At 50.5% G+C, this 13,887-nt stretch overlaps 1 protein-coding gene across 2 annotated transcripts in view; it reads left to right on the top strand.

The window, feature by feature from the left end:
- LOC111846126 (SH3 and multiple ankyrin repeat domains protein 3-like) overlaps positions 1 to 13,887 on the top strand; it is a 129,021-nt gene that overhangs the window by 15,825 nt on the left and 99,309 nt on the right. For both annotated transcript variants that reach the window (XM_072709905.1, XM_072709904.1), the window contains exon 4: positions 7,367 to 7,660. In XM_072709905.1, coding sequence (XP_072566006.1) covers positions 7,418 to 7,660 — 243 coding nt within the window. In that variant the 5' untranslated portion in view covers positions 7,367 to 7,417. The remainder of the gene's footprint in view (positions 1 to 7,366; positions 7,661 to 13,887) is intronic.

The raw sequence follows: 13,887 nt of genomic DNA, 5'->3' as shown, positions 1-13,887 counted from the left end.
GCGTTTGGCCCCGCACTGACTGGCTCAGCCTGGGGTGACGGGCATGTTTCTGTGTTTGGTTCTCTCACATATGAGGAAGAGCATCTCTTCTGCTGTTCTGCAGAGCAGTGTGGGCACTGGCTGTCCTTCACCTGCTTGGTGTGTCTAGACGAGCACCTCCTTGGTCCTCTGGGCTTCCTGCTTGGAGCCTCTGTTCTCTTTTCCCTTCCCGAGTGACCCAGCACCACGAATGAGGCAGATGCCTAATGACTGCTTTGGCCCCTGTCTGCCTTCTGCCCCCCATCCTGGTATTACTTTGTAGGCTCCCTAGTCTGGTGTTTGACTTTTTTGTTCCACTTTCTGCATCGTTATCGTGTCGTTGGGTCCTTGGGTATTTGTCATATGCTCTTGTAGTAATTCTGTTGTTTGAGAGCTTCCTGCTATGGGATGCCAGCGTACCCTGTACTCTTCAAGAGCCTCATCCACTCGGGGGGTAGGGTGTCCTTCAGGACAGAGTCCCCGCACAGCGGAGATGGGCAAGTGGAGGTAATCAGTGCCACGCTGAACGTTAGAGTCCCTCCAAAAGGCCTCTCTCTATGTCCCACTTCATCCCCTCCTCTTCTCCGTGAGGCATCCTGTAAATAAAAGCAGCTGGGAGCGGCTTCATTAATCCCTGATTTGTGCTGCGGGGGAGCCCCCCACCACCCCCAGCCATGCCTTTTGTGAGGCGTAGCTGGACACGTTATGCCATGACTGTGATGTGTTGCCAGTCGTTATGCGATGTGGGTGCCGTGTCATCCTTGGGTGGAGGGAGGGGGGGGCATTTTGGGGGTGAACTGAGCACTAGGACTTGGAGAACGAAAAATGCATCTGTAGTCCAGTCAAAGTGACAGGTTTCAATTGCTTCTGTTCCAATTTGCATGATTTAAGGAGTTCCCTGAAATTCCGAATAGCTTTTCAAAGCGGCCGACTGATTTAATGAATTCTAGCTCAGAAAGACCCAGTTCCGTGGCCTACCAGGCAGCAGAGATGACAGAGAGAAGGCTTTGAAAGGGGGGGGGGGGTTACTGTAGACTTCCAGGCAGCAGAGATGACGACAGAGAGAAGGCTTTGAAAAAGGGGGGGGTTACTGTAGACTGCCAGTAGGACCTGCTAGACTTTACCTATTGGAAACGGGGTGACCTGTCAGTAGTGAGCAGTGTTTTAAATAATGGCTTTGAAGGGACCCATGATGGATTCGTCCTGTGTGCTGTACAGCAGCATGGATAGGGGACAGAACGGGGTGCATCGCTGCAGGCGGGAATGTCGCATGGGAATGTCGCAAAGTGGGAATGTCGGTGGGAATGTCGCAAAGTGGGAATGACGGTGGGAATGTTGCAAAGTGCGAATGCCATTTTTATCTTTTTGGATCTCTGGGCCCCACAGACATCAGTGAAGCGACACAGACCTTCTTAGATCCAGTCTCCCTCTTCCTGGTTCCTTTATGCTATTTGCTAACATAATTTGTGGTGTTGTGGCCAATGCAATTTAGATGATACCTTTATTTTTCAAATTAAGCAAAGCAGCTGGTGAATATGTCACAATTTGCCTGTAATTTTGTACTACGCCAGCATGCAATTGTGTAATTATTCTTTAAAGCATCTCTCAGAGCCGGTGTTCCCGCGAGGATCCCATAAACGAGCACGTTACCGTGGTGTTGCAAAGGGGAGGGGCCAGCAGCTCCGCTGAATATTTATGGTGGGACTGAGGGCGCTTGGAGAGGCCTCATTAGTGCCGTCTCTTTGCGTTCCGACCAGCTCTCCCCGTTTGCCAGGAGTGCTGTTCCAAGCAGCTGTTCTCCTCTGCGAGTTGTGTCACGCTTCACCTGCAAGGTTCTCCGGAATCATCTAGACAGTGAAGTGCATAGATGTCATGTGTAGCTCTGAACTGTCAGAAACCTAAAGGAGCTGTTCGTATGTTAGAGGCATGAAGAGGAAACTTGTGCTTGTGGTAAAAAATTCACCATCGCTTCTGTGGCGCTTGTAGATAAGGGGATTTATTTTTTTTCTGAAGGTTGAACGATGTTTGGTTTAGCTGGTGTGTGACATGCCTCCGGATGTTTCTCATATCTAGGTTGTCTAATCGTTTGTGAGTCGATGTGCTGTTACCATGCCGAGCCACTGGCTAGCTGGGCTCCTTCAGCTGTCAGCATACCAATCATGGCTCCTAATGCACTAAATTGAAATTTTTGTCCCTTGTTTGTTTTCCCCTGTGTGTAAATTTGAATTTGGCCTTTGGCTACGGGAGTGTGATTTAGTGCCCTGATACCATTCCACTTATACATTGATGCGATTATGACAGCACGGGCCCCGCTCAATTTATAAATAATTTACTTTGCGATAACTCTTTGCCATTGAAGTGGGATTGGCTAGCCATGTGGAAATGCGAAGGAACGGCAAAGCAGTGAATAGTGGTACCCACTTGTCCTACTCAGGGTTGTGGGGGGTCCAGAGCCAATCCCAACGAGTACTAGAGCAAGGCAGGGAACAACCCGGGATGGGGTGCCAGCCCGTCGCAGGGCACACTCACACACCTTCACTCACATACCATTCTCTCTCTCACACACACACCATTCACACACACACCATTCACTCACATACCATTCTCTCTCTCACACACACACCATTCACACACACACCATTCACTCACATACCATTCTCTCTCTCACACACACACCATTCACTCACATACCATTCTCTCTCGCACACACACACCATTCACACACACACACCATTCACTCACATACCATTCTCTCTCACACACACACACCATTCACACACACACCATTCACTCACATACCATTCTCTCTCACACACACACACCATTCACTCACACACATGCACACCTATGGGCAATTTGGTGATTCCAATTAACCTCAGCATGTTTTTGGACTGTTTGGGAGACCAGAGTACTCAGAGGAAACCCCACAGGGAGCAAATATGCAAACTCCCCACAAATGGACCCTGGGCGGAGACCTGGAGCTGTGCCCAGAGGTGTGAGGCACCTGCTGCTGGACACCTGCTGCCTTTTCCTGTAGGAGGTAAAGATCACAGCCTTTTAACATCATTAGTTCACATAAGGTTTCTTCAAATTTTGGTACCAGCCTCTGTAACTAAGTGGTTGGAGAGATGTGTTCTTCAGGCCTTTTAACATGCAGTCGCCCCCCCCTGATATTATGAAGATCTACCAAAGGCTCCAACGCGTATAGCCTTTTGTTTGTCTTTCTTCTGCCTGCAGATGTTCAGGACTTTGTCATGAGCAGACAGCATGCCAAGGCTGAGATGTGGTCTGACATCTTGCGGGTATATAGCCATTCAATTCCTAAAGGCTGTTGTGTGGCCATGTATTTTATATTGTGAGACTTTTTTGGGAGCAATTTACTAAATCAGAAAAATCATGTGCTGCAGCCAATAGCCCCGGCCTGAGGCAGACGGGTTTGCCTGGGCGTGGAAATCTTCACTGCAGGGGAAACAGATTCAGCCAGAGTGCTAACAACTTGTTTGGAAGCGGAAACTGGTGGATTTTAAATCCCATTTTCCCTGGTTTATCATCTCTGCATCTCAATTAGTGATAGCATTAAATCAAGCGGGCCCTGTTTTATCTGTAGACGAGTTCCTTGTTGAGCAAACAAGTCAGTGATATTGAGTCGCATTTAGTCACAGAGGGCACTTTCTCACAACCTGTAATGTACCTGCCGTGACCTCAGCACCAATGCAGCGGCCCAGCTTCCCAGCGTGACGGCCTTCCTGGCTGCAGAGGTGGCGCTCACACTAACGTGGAGTGACTGACGCAGGGCTCTGATGGCGAGGTGAATGGCAGAGTGCTCCTGTAGAGGCTGAGCTGACCATAGGGGTGTACTGCCTGGAAGTCCAGTAGCTGTCCCAGCACGTTTGTGTAAGCGTGGAAGGTCCGACCTCATGATGCAGCCGCCTGCTTTGAAATCCGGCATTTTATGAATTATTTGTGTTGCATTCAGCTAAGACTGCAGTTTGTGGATGGTTGGGTAGTATCGAGCGTCCTAGGTGTTTTACATTCCAGCGCAGCCTTGAAGGATTGTGGAGTTCAAGGACAACTCTTCTTGTTTGGAGAGAATGAAGAAACATAATGAACGGAGACATGCAGCAAAAGCGGGTTAGCATGGTCGACACTGACGCTGTGCCCTGACGCCGGGCAGGAAAATCGATGCTTTTTGCGAATGGAGACGGCTGCGTGAGACGCCTTGCCCATGCGTCAGTGATTCAGCGGGTGCCACGGTGGCAGCTGGACAGGCGTGCTTAGCGAAGCGCCCAGTGCTCAGCGCCCAGGGCTCAGCGCTCCGAACCACATCTGCTTTCTGTGTTGTTTTCCTCTAGTCTTGTGGGGATGTCAGAGGTTCTCCAGATTCTGCTTCAAACATGGCATGGACCACTTTAAACATTTTGACTAAATATACATTTGTTTGTGTCATCTAAGGGGGAACTTTGGCATCAACATAGTTCGTCACTAGTTGGAACATCGGCAGCTGCCTTCTGAAGACAGGAATGTCCACTCAGCTGAACAGAGAGGGCCAGACTTCAGAAGGCTGCAGTCCCCCTTTTTTCAGCCATTGACCTGGCTCCTGTTTCATTTCCATGTTGATTTATCCGAGCCAAATAAAAACAGTCCCATACTGATACTGAAAATGCCTGTACAGTATATGGTGTTTAAACTTCAACTGTGTCTATATTCCCTTTGAATTCAGTTAAATGTCAGTGCGCTGTGTTATTGTAATAACATTAAAATCATTTGTTATTAGTTACCCTTTTACATTTTGGGGTGAAACTGAAACCCCTCATAAAGTACATCCAACCTAAGAAGCAGTGAAAAGCTAATAATTTGCTGTTCTGGGACCATTTTTCAGTCCCAAAAAGGGGAGAGGGGTTTTATAAAAAGATCTGTGACTGCAGTCAAAAACATAAAAATGTCAAAAGTCTTTTTTTTATTTGGTTACTTATGGTTAAGTTAGGGCTGGGTAGGGTTAAGGTTGTCATTGTTGGGATTAGGGTTTTCCCCATAAAAATGAATGGAGAGTCCCCACAAAGATATGAATACAAACATGTGTGTGTTTCTGCCCCTTCCAGGTCCCCTATATCTGGATAAGCTGTGAATGTGATGATGGATGGATGTGTTCAGTGATGGATGGATGTGTTCAGTGTGGTCTGGGTTAACTATATGTATTCTGCACATGTGGAAGATTCCGGGTGTGGGAAGCTTGGCTGAAATTTCACTCCCTGTGACTGTTCCTTTGCAAACCCTTTTCAGGTGTGGATGGTTCCTCATGGCTCTTTTCAAAGGAGTCGGTTTCTGCAGTTCCGCTGCCTGCTAAAGGGCCTGCGAGCGTCTCTCCCATTCAGGTGTCTGCTCTCTGGGTGCTAGACGAGCTGCATCTCCGTAATCACTTCGGTCATTATCGCTCCCCCTTACGATTGGCTGTGACTGTGCGCCGTGAGAGGGATGTGCATGTCCGTCCCCTCTGTGGTGTGACCAGCCTGTTACAGGAGATCAAGCCTGATCTCTAGTAAAACGTCCGCATTTTATAGACGGGCTGCGTCTATAACACTCAGTTGTCTGTTATCTATATCGCCATCTTGGACGCAGAAAAATCAATATCCCATAGGATTCCCAGATGACTGTGTCACTCTGCACTAGATTACAGTGTGACTGGTGTGAGCAGAGTTGTTCTTGGTCAGTGTCCTGGAGCACCTACCCCCAAGCACTCTGCTACTGAGCTTTACTTAATGTGGTCTGAATCCTTTGTAACTCTGTTAGCGGAACCTTATGTGATTTTATTTTACGGCTTTTCATTCTGTTATGAGGCAGCCCTTTTCGAGCCGTAGAGTTAATTTCTGACATTCTTCAGGAAATGGAAGCATTCCGTTTATCCGACAAGTGCGAAGTAAGACAGAGCACTCCTTTCATTCTCTCTGTTTGTGTCTGTGTCATTGTTACCTGTGCCGCTCTGCTCTACGCGGCAGATGAAATAAGACCTTGTGCTCCTTAGGTTTTGATGCTCCACCTTTTAGGTCATTGGTCCAAGCTCCAGGGGACACTGCTCACACTTACACCACTCACTGTGCTGCTGTCAGTTGTTCCTTTTGGAGGATGTTCATCGCCCAATCGCTTATGTTTTGAGATCCTGCTGCTGTGGTCACTAAGCAGTGGGTCATCAGTTTGAATCCCATTGGCTCATGCAATTCCCGTGGGCCTGTATTTGTACAAATAGCAAATAAAATATGTCAATAGCAGCACAGATGTCTGTGTTCCTGATGTTGTCAGCCACTGGTTGCCGGACACAGAAGCCGCCTTCCAGTTTAAAGCGGTGTGAATGTGAGTGAACACTCAGGGCTTTGCGCCAGGCCCTTCATACACTGCCTTTTTGTTTGTGTGTCATCAGCTTGTTCGTTTCTTTGAAAAGTTTGAAGAAACATTTTGGAGAAAGTGTCTTTGTCAAGTATAGAAGGTGTCCTCTGGCAGACTTTTAAAATAAATTTGCATAAATTGAAAGTAAGGGACCTGTGCTTCCGCTCCTGTGATTGCACAAGCTCACGGTTACACTTTGTGTACCATCTCTGTTGGAACCGCTGACTTCATTAGGATGGATTGGGTCTCTGCCGTTAGCCGGTGTGCCGGAGGGGTCTGGCCATGTACAGAGAATGCCGTTCCTTATGCTAACATGTAGTTTTCATGTGTGATTAAGATGCTTTGTTGACCTTGCCGCGTGCAAACTGCTTGCTACATCTGCAGCTGTTTTCAGAATCTCGTTTAGACTTTCATGTGCATTCATTTGCATAATCCAAGCACATAATTTTTGTACTCTCTGTGGAACTCCCATAATTGGATACGTGTTGGATCTTCTTAATCCTCAATGAGAATAAAGTATCATTTTCTCTTATGTAGTTCAAGCTAAACCCATTGTACACACAGTAATAATTTTAATGGAATTAACTCCCTGAAATCGGATTGTCCGTCACTTGGGGTTGCCGAGATTGTTTGCCAGTGGACGTGTGTAAGGGTCCTGTTCAAACGACCATGTGCCTCTTACAGTGCCTCTGTCCTGCCTGCAGTGCGTGGCTTTCCCTGCTGGTCGGCTTTCCCTTTATGCCGCCGTCCTGGCCCCGTCGGAGCTTCCCTCAGGAGGACCTGTTACTGAACGTATATCCTTGTTGTGCCCTGTCTGGCTCCTGCCCTGCCGTGTTGCGTACACCAGTGTGCCCATTTACTGCCCCACGTTAACTTGTATTCCTGTGTGTAGGTACTTCTCTCGCTGCCTCCCTAATCACGTTCTTGCTGTCGCCCCTGCCCCTGGCCCCGCCCCCCCCTGCCCCCCCAGCGCTGTGATGAGCCCTCTGAAGTGAGCGCGGCTGAACCCCTCTCACAGAGCATGCCTCTGAGTCCGGCAGCCGGCAAACATGAGCCAGCGGAGCAGCGGCAGCAGGAGGCGGAGTTGCTGCAGCAGCAGCTGTGTGCTACTAACGGCGACCGGGGCGACTCGGACAGCTCCAGAGAAGACTCCGTGTACGACACCATCCGCTCGGTGGCTGACAAGCCCCCCGCCGGCCCCATGGACGAGCCCCGAGGCAGCACCATCGTGATCCGCATAGGAATCCCGGACCTGCAGCAAACAGTGAGTGATCCGTCTCTCTCTCTCTCTCTCTCTCTCTCTCTCTTCCTCTCTCATGTGCGCCGATGAATTGGAGACACTGGTTAGCGCAGTACTGCACTTCCAGTGGCTCCAGTGTGCCAATCCTGGTTGCATGGGGAAGGGCGGAATAGAGACGCGTGAGATCGTGAAAGAGCAGGGGTGTATTTAACGGCAAAACTCTGCTGGTGTCTGCGCCGCCAGCCTGCTGGCGGGGGGTTGGGGGGGGGGGGGCAGTCCAACTTGTGGCTGTGCTGTTCCACTCTGCTCTGAACCCATCCAATGTAATCTGCGGCTCCCAGGGGCCCAAATTTGGGGCTGCAGCAGCACAGCTGGGGGCAGATGTGGTAGGTTGTTGTGACCCGGGCCTCTGCAGAGGGCGTGAGGATCTCCCGTGGAGGTTGCTGGTGTTGCGATGCATTTCTTATCTGTGGGATTCACACGGAGATCGGGGATCAATCTGTCACCTCATGGTGTCTGGTGTGGCTGCTGCAACCCACTCAGACATCTTACCTACACTTTCATTCATCAGATTTAAAGGTACGGTGCCCCCTACGAGGGTGCTGATGGTGCTGGCTCAGTTGGGCCTGCTTCCCAACCCTAATGACCAGATGCATTCCTCAGAATGGCGCCACCCTGGTCATTTCATGTTTGCAGTTCATTTCCATGAGCTTATGACCCTTGGCATCACCCAGGAGGCTGCCTCACTCTTCTGAAACTATTGTGACGTCCACACCAAGGGGAAAGTTCTGGGAATGCATCGGTGCTGCATAAGCAGGTCCAGCTCATTCTGGATGGAGGTAATGTCTTAGCAGAAGCCACAGGTCCGTAGCTCTCGTTCGAAGCCCGCCTGGTGCCCAAGCTTCACTGCCAGCGCCTGCCATCAGGACAGAGTGAAATTATTTTGCTAATTCAGAGGGCGGCTGCCTGTGTCACCTAAGGGGTTGAGCGGCACGGCTGTCACCAAACCTTGCAAGGATTTGTATATTTCTCTGAGATTTTGGCTTTCAGAACATTAGGCATACAATTATGTAACATGAGACACCACAGTGCTGCTCCTCTATGTTTTTACACATTGCTTTCATGCATATGCAAGTTAGAATATGTGATGTGCTTTTATCGTGAGGTTTTTTAATTAACCTTTTTACCTGGTAACATCCAGCCTCCTGGCTGTGTGGCAGACCTGGCAGCGGGTGATGTGACCACGCCCTTTCTGGAGATGGTCGAGTCGTGCTGCTCGGAGTGACATGCCCTGCGTGAGCTGAGCTCTGGTACAGAGGAGCTGAACCCTCCTGCTGTTGCCACCGCTGGCCACCTGTCTCCGATTCCTGCTTCATGATTCGAACCCGATTCTGATGCTGTTGTTGGATTGGCTCGGGGGGGTGGGTGTCCTGTGCAGCGGTGTTCCCGAAACCTCCGGGCTCCTCCTCCGACATTCGCGGCTCCGGTACAGAGAAAACTCACGTTTCCTTTGTCGGCGTCACTCTGGCACTCAGACAGGCTGCTCACGTCCAGCTTGTTCCTATTTTTAGGCCAGCTGGAGCGGCACGATGTTCAAGCTTTGCCGGGGGCCTGGGGCCCGGGGCCCGGGGCCTCGAGCAAGGGATGGTGGTGTATGCGGGGCCCGTGGAGCAGGCGGTCGAGCCCATTGCGCAATGCCGTCACTTCAGTGGCACCTTCTGAAGGAATGCAGGATGGAGAGCAGGATGGAGCGCAGTTCACTGTGCTGCTGCTGCCCTGCACAGCTGCTATGGCTTGGGTGCCCCAGCGAATAGGGCGCCTCTTATTTCTCATGACATTCTCTGCGTTAGGAGAGGGGGTCTGCCCCCCCCCTCCATGTCGTCACGGTGATCCGGCAAAACTGCCAACATGACTTTTAACTCGGGGTGTCGCTTCTCAGCCACCCGCCTCAGTCAGAATAGATGCTCTTCTGCCCCAAAGCTTTATTTCTCTGATAATGCTGCTATTTTTTTTTTTTTTGCAGTGGAAGCAGCTTCTGAGAGTGACGCCTGTTGTGTGACGTGGGGCATGAATGAATGGTAGTTTGGGGTTTCTCCTGGCTCTGTATGCTGGGGCTGTTAGCGCATAGCTTGTGTTTGTGTGTCATGTTTTTGGAAATATGCAGGGAGCACTCCTTGTGGACCCGTGTGTGGGGGGGGCTGCTGGAGGCTGTAATCTCGGGGGGCTGTACTATTAGCCATGGAATTCCACAGCGCTCAGCGCACCATACCAAAACACTCCCTCCAGGCTGTCAGCCTGTACAAATTGGTTCCACTTCCACATCAGGCATCGGTCAGGGGAGTGTTTGGGGCAGTAGTGTGGCATTTGGGAACCGGTGACCCTTCATGCCACATTTCCAATTCAGCAGTAGTTGAACTCGCTAATCACCATGGTGCCATGTGAATTAAAAGAACACAACCACACACACACACACACACAGACAGACAGACAGTTCCTGTCATTGTTGGTACTCTCCATTCATTTCTAGGCGCATAACCCTAACCCTAACTCTGAAGTGGTCACGCAGATGTTTGCCTGCCTGCTGTGCTGTGAGTGCAGGTCCCCAGGCTGCCTGCTGTGCTGTGAGTGCAGGTCCCCAGGCTGCCTGCTGTGCTGTGAGTGCAGGTCCCCAGGCTGCTTTCTGTGCTGTGAGTGCAGGACCCCAGGCTGCCTGCTGTGCTGTGAGTGCAGGTCCCCAGGCTGCCTGCTGTGCTGTGAGTGCAGGTCCCCAGGCTGCCTGCTGTGCTGTGAGTGCAGGTCCCCAGGCTGCTTTCTGTGCTGTGAGTGCAGGACCCCAGGCTGCCTGCTGTGCTGTGAGTGCAGGTCCCCAGGCTGCCTGCTGTGCTGTGAGTGCAGGTCCCCAGGCTGCCTGCTGTGCTGTGAGTGCAGGTCCCCAGGCTGCCTGCTGTGCTGTGAGTGCAGGTCCCCAGGCTGCCTGCTGTGCTGTGAGTGCAGGTCCCCAGGCTGCCTGCTGTGCTGTGAGTGCAGGTCCCCAGGCTGCCTGCTGTGCTGTGAGTGCAGGTCCCCAGGCTGCCTGCTGTGCTGTGAGTGCAGGTCCCCAGGCTGCCTGCTGTGCTGTGAGTGCAGGTCCCCAGGCTGCCTGCTGTGCTGTGAGTGCAGGTCCCCAGGCTGCCTTCTGTGCTGTGAGTGCAGGTCCCCAGGCTGCCTGCTGTGCTGTGAGTGCAGGTCCCCAGGCTGCCTGCTGTGCTGTGAGTGCAGGTCCCCAGGCTGCCTTCTGTGCTGTGAGTGCAGGTCCCCAGGCTGCCTGCTGTGCTGTGAGTGCAGGTCCCCAGGCTGCCTGCTGTGCTGTGAGTGCAGGTCCCCAGGCTGCCTGCTGTGCTGTGAGTGCAGGTCCCCAGGCTGCCTTCTGTGCTGTGAGTGCAGGTCCCCAGGCTGCCTGCTGTGCTGTGAGTGCAGGTCCCCAGGCTGCCTGCTGTGCTGTGAGTGCAGGTCCCCAGGCTGCCTGCTGTGCTGTGAGTGCAGGTCCCCAGGCTGCCTTCTGTGCTGTGAGTGCAGGTCCCCAGGCTGCCTGCTGTGCTGTGAGTGCAGGTCCCCAGGCTGCCTGCTGTGCTGTGAGTGCCTAGGCATCCGCTTCGGCCTCAGGGACTCTGAGGTCAGAGACACTTGGAGAAAAACCATCCTAAAGCTGCTGGCATGTTAACTTCTGCTTTTGGGTTCTCTGTTCAGTATTGGTTCTTCTTTTAAACTACAGATTACATTTACTAGACTCTTTGATCTGACCTTTCAACCACAGGTGCAGGGCCTTAACCCTGTGAGCTGTACACTGGCCCACATGGAGAATTTGAGAGGAATTTAAAGACCTCCTTGGGAATCATCAGGAACCCAGACTGCAGGAATTTAAAGACCTCCTTGGGAATCATCAGGGACCCAGACTGCAGGCTGAATCATTCATTCCCTTTTGTACGAATGGGATCAGCACCAGGGTCCTCAGACAAGGGCTCTGAGACTGTAAATTAAATCATGTTGCATCTTTTTCTTCATTGTATTAAGAAGCTTCTGAAAACGAGATGTTTCTAATCCTCCACTGTGAGGAATGTAAATGTATCATGCTTGGTGTGATGCTGGTACCCCTCCCACTTAAATGCAGGCTTCGCTTCTCAGCGCGGGGGCCGTCGTTCATGCTCAATTGTTCCTTAATTATTTTAAATTAATTACAGGCGGTCACCCTTTGTTTTCCCGATTGCGCGGCCTGTGTTTGTCGGGCTTTCCAGGCGTTAAATTCCCCTAATTGAATGGCAGCTTGGTATGCCCCACTTTGACACTTGGCCGCCCTTGGGCTCTTTAATCCCTTTGCATCACTGGGGATGTTTCTGCCCACAAAGTTGCACATTGGACAGTGAAATCTGTAGATCACAAAACCACATCTGCACCATCAGGCTGACTGTGTCGCCATAGTAATGCAAAGCGTGTTTTTGTCCATCCATACATATGTGGCATATTTGGTTGGGCTGGGAACTTGGGGTATCAGTATTATACCCAGTAAGTGTCCTTTGCTGGGTGAATGATTTGGAATAAGATGCACATTTGAGTGATTTGCATTCTGACACTTTCTCTTGTCCTCCTGATTTCCTCGCATGTGTCTGTCTGTACCGCGATGCTTTCATCCACAGGACTGTAGCTGCAGCATGCAGGCTGATGGTTGGCTCTCGCCGAGATGCCTGGGGCATCTTCAGCAGGCTCTGGCTTGGGGACTCTGGCTAAGATGTTTCCATCTGATATGTTGTGAGCTGAAACTGATGTAAACTATTCATCCACTCAATTCAATTAAATCCTATTTATTTTTATATACCACGATGTCACCCCTCCATGGGACTTGGATGTAGGACTTGGATGGAGGTAGACTTGTAAAGGGTTTCTTTGTATGGCTTCCCCAATAGGATTGAGACTCCACATGTGGTGTGAGCAAGTTAACGGGACCCCCCTCTGCCTTCACCTTGCAGGTTTCTCAGTAGCCCGCTGCTGGCGTCTCCCTGTCCAGGTGCTGTCCAAGCAGCTTTTAGGAGGCACCCACACTTGTGTGTGGCTCTGTGGTTTAGGGTTTTGTGTGCCTGATCAGAAGGGTGCTGGTTCTAATCATGTTACGGTTCAGTTCCTGAAGAAGCCCGCTACCTTCAGCTGCTCCAGGGACAGGATGTGACGCTACTCTGATCCTCACTCCTATGGCACTTTGGACAAAAGCTTCTGCCAATGAGTAAATGTAACCAATTTGGTTGTGCTAATATGTTTTTCCACTGACTTTCTGGGGACAGTTTTGAGACGTCTTCAAGATATTTTTATAACACCCATGTAAGTCCGTCATGCTGACATGCATCTTGCAAGTGTTTGAATCACATACAGGGGCTCTGTGGTGCAATGGATAGTGCATTGGACTTCTAGTCAAGCACCTAAGATGTGATTCAAAGGTTGTGGGTTTGAGTCCCACCAGAGTCGCACATTTTATTATATGACGAGGTGGTTGAGGCGACGGACTGCTAATCCATTATGCTCTGCACGCATGGGTTCGAATCCCATCCTCGTTTGAACCTGTTATGCAGGCAGTGGTGGCTTAATGATAGGAAGCACATTAATAATTGAAAGATTGCAGGTTCGAATCCCTGACCAGCAAGGTACCGCCCCCAGACACTGCTCCCCGGGTACTGAATTAGCTGCCCCCTGCTATGTCACGACGTTACATATGGCTTAAATGCAGAGGACACATTTCGTTGTTGTGTGCTGTGGTGTGTCAACAATGACCACTGATCAATTCTAATTCTAACATTCGTACATTGTGGAAGGACAAGTAGACCTTCCACCGCAGGAGGTACAGTCATCACCAGAGTGCTGTCACATGCGTAATGGCCAGTGTGCTTGTGATGCATGGTTAATGTCCTGTGTCTTTAGTTATTCAAATCCTGATCAGGCTTTTGTCTTTCTAATGAGCCACATTCTGAATGCCTGAATGGATACTGCTCCCTCATATCAAACAAACATTCTCTTAATTGTGTAATATGGGCTCTCAGCCTGCTGCTCAGGTCCATGCTAAATGTCTCTTGGGGCACCTTCAGACCACGGTCAAACTCACAGGCTTGAGACGTGTCTCTTCTCAGATACAGGGAGTCGAATTATAACTAATGTGCAGAACTATTAGCAAAAAGAATATACTATTTCCATTAGGTTACAGATGGAAAATGAGGGGGGTCAATTAGTAAAAG

This window comes from Paramormyrops kingsleyae, chromosome 3, assembly GCF_048594095.1.
Source record: "Paramormyrops kingsleyae isolate MSU_618 chromosome 3, PKINGS_0.4, whole genome shotgun sequence".
NCBI classification, from domain to species: domain Eukaryota; kingdom Metazoa; phylum Chordata; class Actinopteri; order Osteoglossiformes; family Mormyridae; genus Paramormyrops; species Paramormyrops kingsleyae.
The sequence above is the reverse complement of the archived record's forward strand: the minus strand, read 5'-3'. Positions and strand labels throughout refer to the sequence as shown.